This window comes from Pezoporus flaviventris, unplaced genomic scaffold (assembly GCF_033815535.1).
Source record: "Pezoporus flaviventris isolate CSIRO_AGI_PZ_B2104156 unplaced genomic scaffold, CSIRO_AGI_Pfla_v1 ptg000001l, whole genome shotgun sequence".
Classification (NCBI taxonomy): domain Eukaryota; kingdom Metazoa; phylum Chordata; class Aves; order Psittaciformes; family Psittacidae; genus Pezoporus; species Pezoporus flaviventris.
The window spans coordinates 34,859,544-34,873,233 of record NW_026892549.1 but is presented as its reverse complement, the minus strand read 5'-3'; the positions used below and the strand labels follow the sequence as shown (position 1 = coordinate 34,873,233).

The following is a 13,690-nucleotide window of genomic DNA, read 5'->3' as shown; positions in this document are numbered from 1 at the left end:
GCACAGCAACTTGCTGTCCTCACAGACAGCCCCATAAGACTTCCAAGGAAAAGCTGCTCAGGAACTCAGAGAGCCGCAAAACACAACTCTTGCTACAAGGTCTCTTCTCCCCCCATTTCCCTTTCCCCAAGCCATCCCCTCTCAACACCAGTTTTAGCCAAGAAAAGGAGCATTCCCCCAGCAGAAATCTCAGGGCAGCAGCTTTAAACAACAGGCCAGGAAAGGGAACATCCTACTTGGAAACCATGGAGTTTACATAGGGCAGCAAGCAGTGGCCAAACCACTGGAGAATCCCCAGCATTTTAACTATTCTTTGCACATAAGATCCTTTCTGTCCCAATTGCAAAGGCAGTCTGGATGTCTGCAGCCAAATGAAAACAAGAAAATCTGCTGTTTACAGCAAAACACAGCCTACGCTCTTTTCTTGTTCACTAAGGAAGCAATTCACATCTCTTATTAAGGAAAAGGTGATAGGAAAACATTCCAAGTTGGCAGCAGTGGGCAAAAAGTGAGGGCCTGCTTATCAAGAGTAGTATCTCAAAATAAGGAATGAGAGAACCTTAAGATGTAGCTGATACCACTAAGACAACAAATCTAGTATTAGGTCTGCAGACATGATCAATGCATCCAGCTTCCCACCCAGGTTAGTTATGCGGGGTTCTCCAGCTGGGCTGCCCACAGAAGCACAGCATCCTTCTTGGTCCTTGCAGCAATTTGCACCTTGTGTGACCATCATGTAAGGGCACACAAACTGGAGACCTTTTTTAATACACAAAACATCAGAATCACACCCACAAGACAGAGGTATTAGGAAGATACACCACTTGTCAAAGGAAATAGAACTGAACTGGGTCGAAAGAAACTCTTCTACATCACAGGAGATTTCTGTGTATTTTCTCCCCATTCTAAATATGTGGCTTATGCTGAAAGAAGCCAACAGATAGAAGTTAAAATGGAAGAATTCAGGTGCAAGTATATTTTGGAGAACAAGTCTGAAGCAGGAAAACCTGAAAAAGCAATAATTCCAAGAGATGCTGAGGACAGCATTTCACTACTGCTATAAATTCCCTCAAAGAAATTAACTCTGAAGCAGTTCAGCAAAGAATATGAAGGCAGAAAGAAAAATAATTTGGCTCTGGCTCTTTGGCTACTACCAGCCTCTCTTAAAATATGTATTTTTATTATTCTAGACCTAAGTGCAGGCAGTTTTTCACAGCAATGGCTGCCATGAGCTGGGACACAATAACCAACCATAATTGCTCGGTTTGAACTGTGAACAAAATATATTGAAGAACTACTCTCCATAGTTGGGTTAAAAAGATCTAAGAACATACAGATCGTCTGACGACGGGTCCAAAGAGGAGGCGCTCCAGTGTAACAAAGAAAACTTAGAAGGAGAACACCGAACACTACAGTGGACAAAATCCATGCAAAGAGCAGACTTTGTAGTGCACAGAACAAGCCCCAGTCCTACTCTTGCAGGAAGACACAGAAGTGCCAGAGAAGAGTTTTCAAAACCATAAATGAAGACTGTTACTGAATTTTGCATCATTATTGCTTTGGGAGTCTTAGGACAGGGAAGGGCATGTTCAGCACTGTGCCAAACTTCACATCTGCACTGAACAGGACTGCAGGAAGATACTGCAATTCCCAGCTATGTCACTGCTCTTGACTGGTAGCAGGAAGCATAGGAAAAAAATTAATTCCCCACAAGAGAATTCCTATGTAGTGAATGAATTGCAGGACTTAAAAAATCAAATACATAGACTGACTGAAATTAAATTTACAACTAAGCAGAAGATCAAAAGACCTGTTCCAGTAAGCAAGAGTCAATATTCAACACATTTAAATTTAGCTCTACAACAAACAGAAGGTGAAAGTAAAGTCAGCCATTGCACAAGCTTCAGCAGCACAATCAGGAAAGTGTCTGCAAAGGGTCAGGGCTATAAGTGTGCTTATAGAAACCCACTCTTTCCAGCAGAAACCAAGGGAAAAGACAGCCATATCATTCTCTTCTACGTGCTCCCAAACGCATCCATGTCAAATGCCCACAAGATTTATAGATAAGTGAATCACTAGAACAGTAAGCTGTTCAAGAAGTGGAACTCCCCACAGAGCCATGACTCTTGCCAACTTCTACAGGCATTTTATCTGCTTACAGACAATGGGGTTTTAATGATGTTGCCTTCTGCCTGTCTTTAACACTCCCATATCCTCAGTAATGGGTACCTCTCCTAGAGTGAACAAATCACTGATTGATCTCTGTCCAATTCTGCTGTATTTGGTGAGCATGGCTGGCAAATGGTTCCTCTGGACCAGAATGAAAAATACTTTTAAGAGTTGTCAGGAGGAAAAAAAGTCAAGTTGAAAGTTATGGAAAGAAGTCCTTCCTCTACTGAACTGAAGCCTGAGGTGACCAGCTATAATGGCACATTCAAATGAGTGGTTTGCAGTGAGAAAATGGTATGTACCACGAGTCAGGACTCAGTGCCTCAAGTCAACTTTCTTCTACCCAAAAGCAGACAAAAAAAAACAACCCAACAACCTTACTCCACTGTAAGGAGGAGGATTACATGGTAAATCACTGGATTACTCCACTATGATTACCTTGGCCTTAATGTGCATCCAAAGACAAACAAAACACCCAGTTACAGAGCAATAGCCTATAATTAGGGCTGAGATTTGATGAAGGCATGTTAGAATAACTCAGAAAGCAGTAATTTCACAAAGCAAGCAGCAAGTGGAAATATCACCATTATTTTGCACCTAGAGTAACCTTTATTTTATCAGAGTAGCAATTTTATGGTCAATGTGTTGCAGTCCAGAATCTCCATAGCAGGATCGACTGACTTGCAGCAAATGGGTAAGAACCACCACAAATACAACAATAGGTTTATTGCCTTTATGTCCTGTATACAGGCAGCAGAGGAAAGCAGCCCACTCACAGCGTCCTAACTTACAGTCCTCTACCGCTAGAGGCTGAGGTCGCTGTAGAAGAGCAGGACGTGCTGCAGTTCAGTTTGCAACAAAAACAGTAGCAAAAAAACTTAGTGGGAAAATTAAAGCAAGTGTAAAATCTGCAGAATTCTTCAGGATTGGTGCAGTGTTACCAGCATAGCTCACACTGAGGCAACACACTGAATATTCACCATTCAGAAGAGCTTACAACAACGAACAGCAGTAACTAGGTGATTACTAACTGCTAATACACACTTCAAGAAAAAAGCCTACTGCTATGTCAGAACAACATGTTTCCTTTCTATGACAACATAACAACTCCAAGGAATATGGAAGCAGCAATGCATGTAGCATCTGGACTTCAGCAAGGCTTTTGACAGCATTTTATGTGCTACTTCTATAACCAATTCAGAAAAAAATGGGTATTCAGAACTCGCTTAGATCAGTGTATACAACTTATTGAAAACAGACACTCAAAACTGAAAAAAGAGTTTGTCTAGAGTCCAACAGTATTCAACACTGTTATTTATTACCTACATGATGCACTATATGGCACTGTTATTAAAGAACATGTTACTGGAGGAAGGGGAGTTGGAAACCCTATTACACTATCAGGAGGTAAATCAAAATGGTCTCGAGAAATCCTGGGGGCAATCCACAGAGTGGATTTCTTCTTATTTGTTTTATTAAAGACAAATGCAATGTACACTTTGATAGGAAACCTCATCTATACAAGATGGAAAAATTATCTGCTTGCCAGAAGCTCTGCAGAAAGCAGTCTGGAGCAATGATGTGTCAGGAAGCAAACATGAACCAACCATATATTTAATGGCAAGTTTCATAGGCTGACATACAGAACAAGAGTATCTTTGGTAGGACAGGTAAAGCAATTCTTCCCCCTCTAATCAGCACTGACATGGCCTTAGTTAGAATCTTATGTCTAGTCTTGGGCCTCACACTTCAGAAAGGTATGAAACAACTGGAGAAAGTCCAGGGAAGGAGGAAAGAAAAATAAAAAGGAAATAAAAAAAAAAGACTGAAGGTCTAGAAAACATGACATATGAGAAAAAGATTGAAAGAACTGGGTTTGTTTAGTCTGAAGAAAAAGAAGACTAAAGAGAGACATGATAACAGCCTTCAAATATGTAAAAGATTGTTACAAAGAAAGAAAAACTACTTTCCACATAAACTCTGGATAGAATTAGAAACAACAAGCTAAGATAGCAGCAAAGTATGTTTTTCCTAACGTCTAACTGACAGGAAAATTAAACATTTGAAAGACTGCCACTAGGGGCTGTGGGAGCATTCAAGTTTTTTAAGAACAAACATGCCTGGAACCAGCCAGGTATAAAAGGTTTTCACAGGACTGCTGAATGGACCATGTGACTTACTAAGGTTTTATTCAACACACTCTGATTCTGTGCTGTAGGCATAAAACTTAATTCCTTTATTGCTATTTGTGACCACCCGTTGAGTTTAGAATGACTAGTCTCTTTATCTTACAAGAAAAACTGCTCTTTCTAGGAAGACAAGAACCGCTCTGCAGAAAATGCAAGAACCACTGACATTCTCCCAAACGTCGTCTTTTCCAAACCACGATACAACAGGAGACAAGCCTTACAGATGAGGAACAAGCTGTAGAATTGTCCCAGGAATGTGATATGTTTCTGTTTTCAGTGTGGTTTACTTATAAAAGCAGTTTTCCTCTTGTGCATATGATTCACTCTGTGTGAGAGGCCTGGCAAGAAAACTTATAAGAAATGATAAAAAGGAGAGATGATGGAAGTGAGTGAAGTTAAGGCCAAAATAAAAAGTGACATCACCTACTAAACTAAGCGCAACAAGTCTTATGGGACAAATGAAGCTCGATAACTAGCTAATATGTGGTTTAGTCATTCTGAATATTGCCAAGCAATACGTTTACCGGCCAACATATTCATCAGTGCAAATTGCTGTAGAAGGTGACCACCACTCCTCTCCTCATGCCATACCTCCACAACTACATTCTAATGCAACAAAGCTTTCTCTTGAAAAGCTGCTTCTAAGGTGCTTTGTATTTTGTGAGGTCCCAAGCTTGTGGAAATTGCTTCTTCATCACATATGGAACAGGCTACAGATGCTAGTCCAAGGGTTTGCTGTGAGACACCTTTCCTCTCCCAGGTCTTCAGAGGATGGGAGCAAATGGTTACAAAGCTGAAAGTCAGGAGCCCAGCCAAATGCCCTTAAGAAGTTATCTACACTGACAGACAGGGTTATGCAAAAGAAAGGCAGCGTAATGCATCACAGGTTTCCCAGACAGGGATATTTAACAGTCGTTTGGTTGAAGGTGGCAGTTTGGTATTTTGTAATGTTTTCTTAACTAAATTAACTCAAATTAGACCTCAGCGAGGATCCTAGAGGCTTTGTTGATTTAAAGATCCTAATAAAGAGATTATTAATGGTCCAATTGTTTTGCTCAAAGCAACTTCCAGCAACGTGAAATTTCTCTAGAAAAAAAAACAGGACAAACTTCCTTGGTGCTTTGAAAGTAGATAAAAATCCATGCCCCCTCCCTAGAGTTCAGTAAATAATATAGTTTTGGTTTGAAGTTGAGCCTTATTTTGCCTTTTCCTATACTTCTAGACAAAACTATTCCTTTACTCCACCACCCTCAATTTTCTTATTTATTTATTTTCTTACCACTGCCAGAATGGGAAATTTGTTTCCTTTCATTTTTAGAGCAAGCAGCCACTCTAATAGGAAGAGCTGCCATAGTAGCCCACCCTTCTATAACTATGGGCATGTTCTGAATATAGCACTTAAACAGATACATCAAAGAGTGCCAAGAAGAGGAAAAGGAAGACAAGTGTGGGGAAAACAAACAACAGCTCACTCCCATTACAGAATGTCAGATGAGCAGACGAGAGTCATGCACCACCCAAGGAGCTGGGACCGCTCTGCATGGGCGAGTGGATGGGAACACAGCACACTTTGGTGAACATCTGTCCCAGGATGTAAAGGAATGGGACAGGATCACGGGCAGAATTTGTCAGAGAAACTGAAGCAAGTCTGACAAGTGTTTTGTGAACATTCAGAATACATTTGCTCTCTCACAGCATGCTAGGTGAGACATTACTCCTCTCTCAACCCCATCCCTCTAAGGCCCAGGAAGGTTTACCAATATTTGGATGCTTCAGAAGTCGGCAGATTCGAGCTTCACGTTCCAGTTTCTGGTGATCTGGAAGAGAGTAAGAAACAAGACGTTAAGCACCACGACTCTGAACTAAGCTCTTGTTCATATTCAACCAAGAAAGGAACACAGTGACCCAGCAGACATCCAGAAGGCTGGAAATTGCTGGAACATGAGTGTTTCCTAAAACCTCAAAGCCATTTCAGTCAAGGGCTATGCAACTGAGACTGCAGGAGGATCTTCAATCCTGCTACAGAGTAGCATTAAAGTGTTAACTCTCTCCTTGGATTCACAGTAAGTAGAAGCAGAGTCAAACACACCACTCTTCTGCCAGCCTCAAAAATACGCTAAACCACTTCCAGTGATATCCCTTCCAAGACATACCCCCTTCTCCAAGGCTGGAGAGGAGTCTCTGAAGAAATAGCCCACATGAAACGGGAAGAGGACCCAGACAAACACTGGGGAAGAAGGGAACAGTAGGAGGGAGAAATACACAGCTCCTGCTAGTGCACAGCCATTCACATGAAGTAGGGAACTCTGCCAGCTCCAGTGAACTGTAAAGGTAACCATACTTCAGTACTCATGGACAGATTCACTAGCAAAATGCTGATCAAGCACCTTGAGATTTCCAGGCAAGAAGTTGTGCCCAAATGCTAAGCCCAAAGGCAACATCAGTTCGAGCACAACTGTCATCTGGATTAAAGGCAAAATAATCAAGGAGAGTAAAGAAATGATTTCTCCTCCCTATAAATGTAATGTGCATGAGCACAAGGAAAGGAGAGGGAGCTAAAGCAACTCTGCTCATCTCAGCCAAGAAGCAGGGGGCCTTCTAGCCACTGAGGCTCAGTCAGGAGATTTTTCACTACAGCAACTATTGAGTACTGAACTTCCACTACAAAGTTCCCATCCTCTCAAGTGAAATGCTCACAATGGACAAGCAGAGATGAACTGAAAGGATCCAAGGGAGGCAAATCTTTTAGGCAGCCCTGGCAGCTGGTACGCTCTAGACTTTTGGGGATGTACATGCCTAGAAAAAAGCAAGGACTGCCACTCCTGCCCAGTCCAGCCATCAAAAGAACATAGTAAGGGGAAGCAGTAGTCCCTGACTGCTCTTGACATTTCTTCTGTAGCAGATCTTCAGCACACAGGCTTAAAAACACACCTTCTCTGTATCCCCTGTGACACACAGTTCTTCTGCACAGGTGTAAGCGGGACCCTTGGCTGTTTGGGCTACTCAGCAGAGCACTGCCAGGAATGCAGCATCCTCCAATTTATAGGAAACCCACTAGAGACCCGCTGCAACATAGCCACACTGCACAGCTCTGCCTGAGAACAGCCTGTGCAGCTTCAGGGTCTCTGCACTGTCTTCGCTTCCCTTTGTAAGGGAGCTTTGGGCATCTGTTCTCTTCCCTATGAGTAGAAGACTGAAAGTCAGCCAGATCTCAGCTGAGAACACTTTTCTCTCCCAGGCTGGGAATAGCAGCACAGGGCACTGCAGGGTTTCTGCATTCTCTCCCACTGCTGAAAATGTCCCAGTTAATACTTTGTAGGGCTGAGATATGCTTACATCCTCATCTGTTACTGTTCAGGGATGCGGGAAGGTAAATAACTCCTTTCATCTCTCCTTCCTTCTCAGTCCTGGAAATTATTGTTGTTGTTGCATGTATTTTACAGTTCTATGCCAGAAACACTCTCCAATAAAGTAGCAGGCAGCAAGAAGGCCTGGAAAGCTTCCACACTCCCAGGTCCTTGGTGCAGTGCAAGCACTTTCTCACCTGCATTGCTGGGGAGGGGCGGGGGTGCCCTGGCTTTTCTTTTAGCAGCACCTCTCTCACAAACCAAGTTTTGCAAAGCACAGTTGCAAGGTAACACTGCGCTGCATACTCTGCACTCAGGCAGATTCTTACAGCAGGACAACGGTTGAAGATAAACTAACCACAGCCTGCTTGCATGGCTGGGTCTTGCCAATTCTCCGCTAACCCTCCCCAGCTCTACTTGGAACTCCTACAGAAGGGGATCCTTCATCCACCTGGATCACGCTGCCCTCGCGCGCAGTTACACTTGCTGCGAATCTGTTCCCAAGTACAAGGACACGAGGAAGCAGACAGCAAAAACAGCTGAGCAAAGGGGGAAGGAGAGGTAAGAGCTCACCACGTGCTGCTCAGCCACTGAGTCCTGACAGCCAGGACAGACAGCTGATAGGAGCAAGGCTCAAACAAAATGACATAACCATCAAAATGCCATGGGAGATGTAAATCAGGAGCAATTGCTCCCCTGAAATCCTACACCATGGTGCAGAGGGAGGGGAGCGGGCAGGGCAGCCAGTGATCATGGGCAGCAGCCACACTAGAACTTGTGACAAGAGGTCATCACCCCACACTCCAGCCCTCCAGCACCACACAGCCTGGCCAGAGACCAGAGGAGGCGTACAGCGCTCCGGTCACAAGGTACAGGAAACTATTTCTGGTCAGGGTGAAAGCATACCACACTCTTCTGTCTCCAGGGCAACAAAACAGGCCAACTCAAGCACAACTCGAAGAGTGAAAGCACACTCCAGCCTGGGAGCACCAGCCCGCAGCAGCCAGCAGCCACAACTGAGAGCAGCGAAAGGTCAGGCTGGGCGGGTTTCCTGACGCAGGTCCTGGAGGAACACAGATCCTGTTCCTGCAGGATCACCCGTCCCGTTGCAGGCGGCACCAGACCACAGCCTAATCTGTGACTTGAGAAGAGCTTCCCCACCGCAGCTCCAAAGACAGACACTTTCTAATCTCTCTTCATCACCTAGTGGCCTTTGGCATAATACAGGCATTTGACTCTCATTCCAGGGATCAGTGGCAGAGCCGATTCGGTACTTGTGGGGAACAACCTGATACCTAAACGCATAAGGAATAAACACGGAGCTGCATTTTTTTCTACCTCTCTTCAGTCTAACAATGATTATTCTCAGTAGGAGAGAGAAATAAAACAAGATTCTGTTGATTCCAGCAGAGCAAAAGATGCACTTTAACATGTCTCTTACATGGACTGGGTCTCACTGAACCTTAAAAAGGCAAAGGATTCTTAACTGCATTAGAATAATGATAAAAAGATGACATGGGTTCAGATCCCTGCTGTACCACGAGCTTGCAAAACAAGCAATTTCTCCTCCCTCTGCCCAAAAGATCAGACTTACTTCTGCAAGCCATCTGTGGAGTGAAGGTGGTTATTCTTACTGCACAGTGGAAGTACACCTCGTAGCTAACAGAAACACAGTACCACACCTGACCTATCTTACAAGATCCCAGGCCTGGGACATTAGGCCTATTTCCCACCTTTCACAAACTATGAAATTCAATCGGCAATTTCCATAATTTGCCTAAAACCCCGCACATCCTTCAGAAAACATAAGGGTTCACATTCCAGACTTCAAGTGATAAATAAAGCCATACACCCACAGAAACTACTCCTAATGTTAGTTATCCTTCCTGTTAAAATTTAGCACTGCTGTTCCAAGTCTGAATTCATCTACCTCCTGCTTCCAAATACTGGATTTCATTAAGCTCTTTTCCTGCTATGTTACAGAGCTGTCTAGCCCTGAACAACAGCCGATGCTTAAAACTTAAGTACAGGATATTACAAACACTCATCTAATATTCATTTACTGTTTTCCAGCCAAAAAAAAAAAAAAAAGAGATTCTTGCTATTTGGACAATTCTATCTACAGTCTGAAGCAATGAGTATCTACACAGACAGAGAAGTGCAGTCTACATAGCTCTTTTGTAGCAAAATTTAAAGTGTAAATGCTTACGGAGATGGTGCTTAAAAACTGCAGAAGAAAACCTCATGTTTTGTACACAAACAAAAGTGTAAATATCTATTTCTCTGTATTAGTCCTTTATATGAGACAATTTCTGCATCTTGGTTCAGCATGTGAGATTACGTTTAACCCAAGTACTTTTAACATTATTGCTCTGCAAATACTGTGTTGTATTTGTAACATTACTACCGGGTTTCTTCAGAGTATACCTAAGAAACTGCCTGTTCAGAGAAGTGGGATTTCTTCTGAGTTGCGTCTTGATTTGCCTAGGGATTTACTTTAATAGAAAACCAAGGATGATTGTTTTAGAATCATGTGTGAGAGTTAAGGACCTGCTTAATTTTCTACAAACACGTAGTCCATTCACTGGGACGGGAATGCTCATGCACAATGGATGGACAGAAGTAGCTGTGCACAGTTAATAACATCACGGCTCTAAGAAGCTCTAACTGAGCAGGTTAAAACGAAAATAACTCTGAGTACAGAAGACAGCATACCAAACCCATGATAGTCTGGCCTGTATGTCCTAAACGCATCAAACTTCAGCAGCTAAACAAGATAACATGATGTAAAAAGTGTACCCAACAAATAAAACCCAAAATATACACAGCTTTACTTCACAAAAATCTGGCTATCTCCAGCAGAGGGAGGAATATAATTAGTTCTATATCAATGTGCATTTCTTACTCTTTTGTAAGAAAATCCTTTCATTGCCTGGCTACTTCAGTCTGTTACCCAAAGATGCAGTGGCAGAGATTGATGAATAACATAAGACCTGGCTTCTGGGCTCCACTCTTCTCCAAGGAATCAGTTCCTGGGTTTTTATTCTAGCCACACTCCCATGACTTCTTCACAGGAGGTTTTTCTTCACCAGGTCTTTCTCCTGCAAGGGTACCCAAGGCCTGGAGAAGAACATTTTCAGACACACAGACAGGGCACAGGACATCTATAAATCCCAGCAGTCTAGAGCTGTCAAGTGAGAATATTTACATAAGCAAAAAAACAAGATGAAGAAAAAGGTCACTGTTGTCTGCTCAGCCTGCTAGGAAGCTGTGTTGGGGAGAAGGAGCTGCCAGGGAAGCACAGGGAGATCTGTCTGTGTGGAGCTGAGGTATACTTGCAAAAGGCAGAGTCTGGAGCAAGACACCTGCAATAGACCCGAAAAGAAGATCAGTCCCAAGCAAACAGGGCAAGGGCTGAATTTGAGCCGGGAGCAGAAGATGGTGAGGTGTCAGGTGCCGACACTGCCACCCTGCACAGCATGGAACCCTTCAGCTTCAGACAGAGCTATGATGCCCTGACTCCTGCTCCTGAGAGAGACACAGGGAGGGTTCTGTTTCAGCTGCAGCAGCTGCCATGCAGACACTTTCCAGCCAGGGTCTGGCCACAGGATCCTCAAAGGACCAGTCCCCAGGGAGGCTGAAAGAGATGTGCCTTTTGCTCCCCATCCTCTCCACCTGCTCAAGGAACACTGACATTCATTGCTCTAGGAACAAATGTCAAACTACATCTATTTCAGATGGTTCCTTCACCTGGCAAGCAGGAGAGAGCATTAAAAACTAATTGAAAGAACAGACAAAATAGTTATTGAAATAAAAGAAACCAAAGTTTATCAGTGAAAGTCATTAATTTCACACCTACCAGAAAAGGAGGTGGGAAAAGTTAATTCTACCATAGTTTCTACAACAAGCATTACAAATACAGCATTGTGTCATAGCAGTTCAACATGCAACAGAGCACACCCACTGCAGCATTTACTGGCTTACTTTACCAAATTGCAGCTATACTGAGGTCCTGTGGCTAAAGCTTACCCTTTATTTAGTACACCTGCCTTAGGAGAGAAAATAAAAAGGGGAAGGGAGAGTGACTTTCAGCAGTCTAAAAGTTTAGGCACCCCAATGGAAGGCAGATTTTTTTCCTAAATGCAGTAAAAAGCAGCAGCAACAGAACTAACCGTTAGTTGTGAATCATCTCTGTTTGATGAGAAGATGTGTCATGAAGAAAGAAAACAACCCTTGCTCCTCCCTTTACCAATACACAATCTTCCTGCTCTCAGCTGGAATATACAATCCAGTGCTCAATAATACACTCCACCTGTTTTCATCCTGCACTAGAACCATGCTCTATTGTTACTGTTAAAGGAGGCTTGAAGCTATCATTCCTATGGGAACACATTCTAGATTACATTTCTGAGAATGGGAAGAGTCCGGAAGAAGAATCAAACCCAAAGCAATAAATTCAGTTTGATTGCTGTCATCATGCCAATTCCGGGAGAAAGTCAATTGGTGCCAGCTGCTAAGATATCCTTTGAGTTGCTTCAAGACAGAAATCGAATTTGCATCAAATACATTTTGTAGTGTGAGACCAGCCTGAGCCTTCAGGTTCCTCCACGCTCTTCTTTGCTTGTTTACATTTAAACTTCCCCTGCGAGACATTCCCAGGAGAAGAGAGCTAGCTCCCTCATCCCACACTTCAACCCACAGACCTTTCCCCATATTCTCTTATTTTTCCAACAAGACCATACTACAGAACAGCTGAGATCTCTCAGCATTTGCAATAGGGTAGCACAGGACAGTATGCCATGCCACACCACCACTTTAAACACGAGTACTAGTGAGTCTCAGATCACCACTATTTCCCCTGTTGCAGAAGTTATCCTAGGCCTTAAGAATGACCAGAGGCCCCTGTAGATTCAGTATATCCTTTCTGACAAGAGCTAACTGCAGATACCTAAAGAAAAATATGAAGAAAATAAGCATATAATGACACTTCCCAAACACCCTCCCTCCCTCCAGCTATTTGCAGCTCAGGACTCTGACATTTCCATTTCAGTGTTTCTGCATTGCCATTTCAAAGACCAACCAAAATGAATAAATCTGTAACAGCATACTAACCACAGTGCAGGTGACACCTCTGAAAGCCAGTCTGTTTTCCAGCCTCCCAGTGCAGAACAACCCCAGTGGTACAATGTCCCAAGCACAAGAGCAGATGCACCCACCCCCTACCACCACCACCAGCAGCATCTCTGGTGCAGCAACTGTGCAAGAGTCAAAGTCACCAAGGGGAAGGAAGACACAGCTGGAGTGGGCAAGCAAAGATGAAAGAGTGAAGCTCCACTTTTCTCACCCAGTGAAAGCTAGAGAAACAAGACAGTGGTGAAATCCTCACCACTTGCCTTCAGCTATTGACAAAATCAGAGGTTCAAGTGCCAATAGGACACAGTAAACAAATACAAGACTTCTTTCAAGAAATGCCAGCAGACATTTTTCTGACAAAGCCCTTTCTCTAATAAAACCACTAATATTATTACCTTGGAACAGCCTTTTCCCAGCCCTCACAACCTCCCAGGAGCAAACAACTCCACATGTTAAAATATAATACTACCCTATGTACATACACACGTGGATCTTGAAGACAGCCAGAAAGCTCACACAGTTGTAACAAGCCGTGTTTCCACATGCCAGTATTTGTGAACCCCTTGGTATTACTATACTGCAAAACCAAAGCAATATAAAAGGAATGAACTACATGAACTTACAACAGTTTTTTGTTCAAGTAATGTAGAAATTAGACTATCAACACCACAGTGTACAAGTCAAGACTACTTACGTAGTTATACTTTTGTCTCTGACAAGTACTCTGAAGAGTAGGCTAGGGAAATTGTATTCTCTTTTCATTACCTTGTACTTACTTTGCAGAGATAATCTAACTGGAGACAGATACGAACAACAGTGACAAAAGGAAAGAAGGTATTAAAAATACCTAAA

The 13,690-nt window shown here is 43.1% G+C and overlaps 1 protein-coding gene across 14 annotated transcripts in view; it reads right to left on the bottom strand.

Moving 5' to 3' along the window:
* The window catches only part of CAMK2G (calcium/calmodulin dependent protein kinase II gamma), a 122,763-nt gene that overhangs the window by 63,538 nt on the left and 45,535 nt on the right, over positions 1 to 13,690 (bottom strand). For all 14 annotated transcript variants that reach the window (XM_061451338.1, XM_061451354.1, XM_061451375.1 and 11 more), the window contains exon 3: positions 6,116 to 6,175. In XM_061451338.1, coding sequence (XP_061307322.1) covers positions 6,116 to 6,175 — 60 coding nt within the window. The remainder of the gene's footprint in view (positions 1 to 6,115; positions 6,176 to 13,690) is intronic.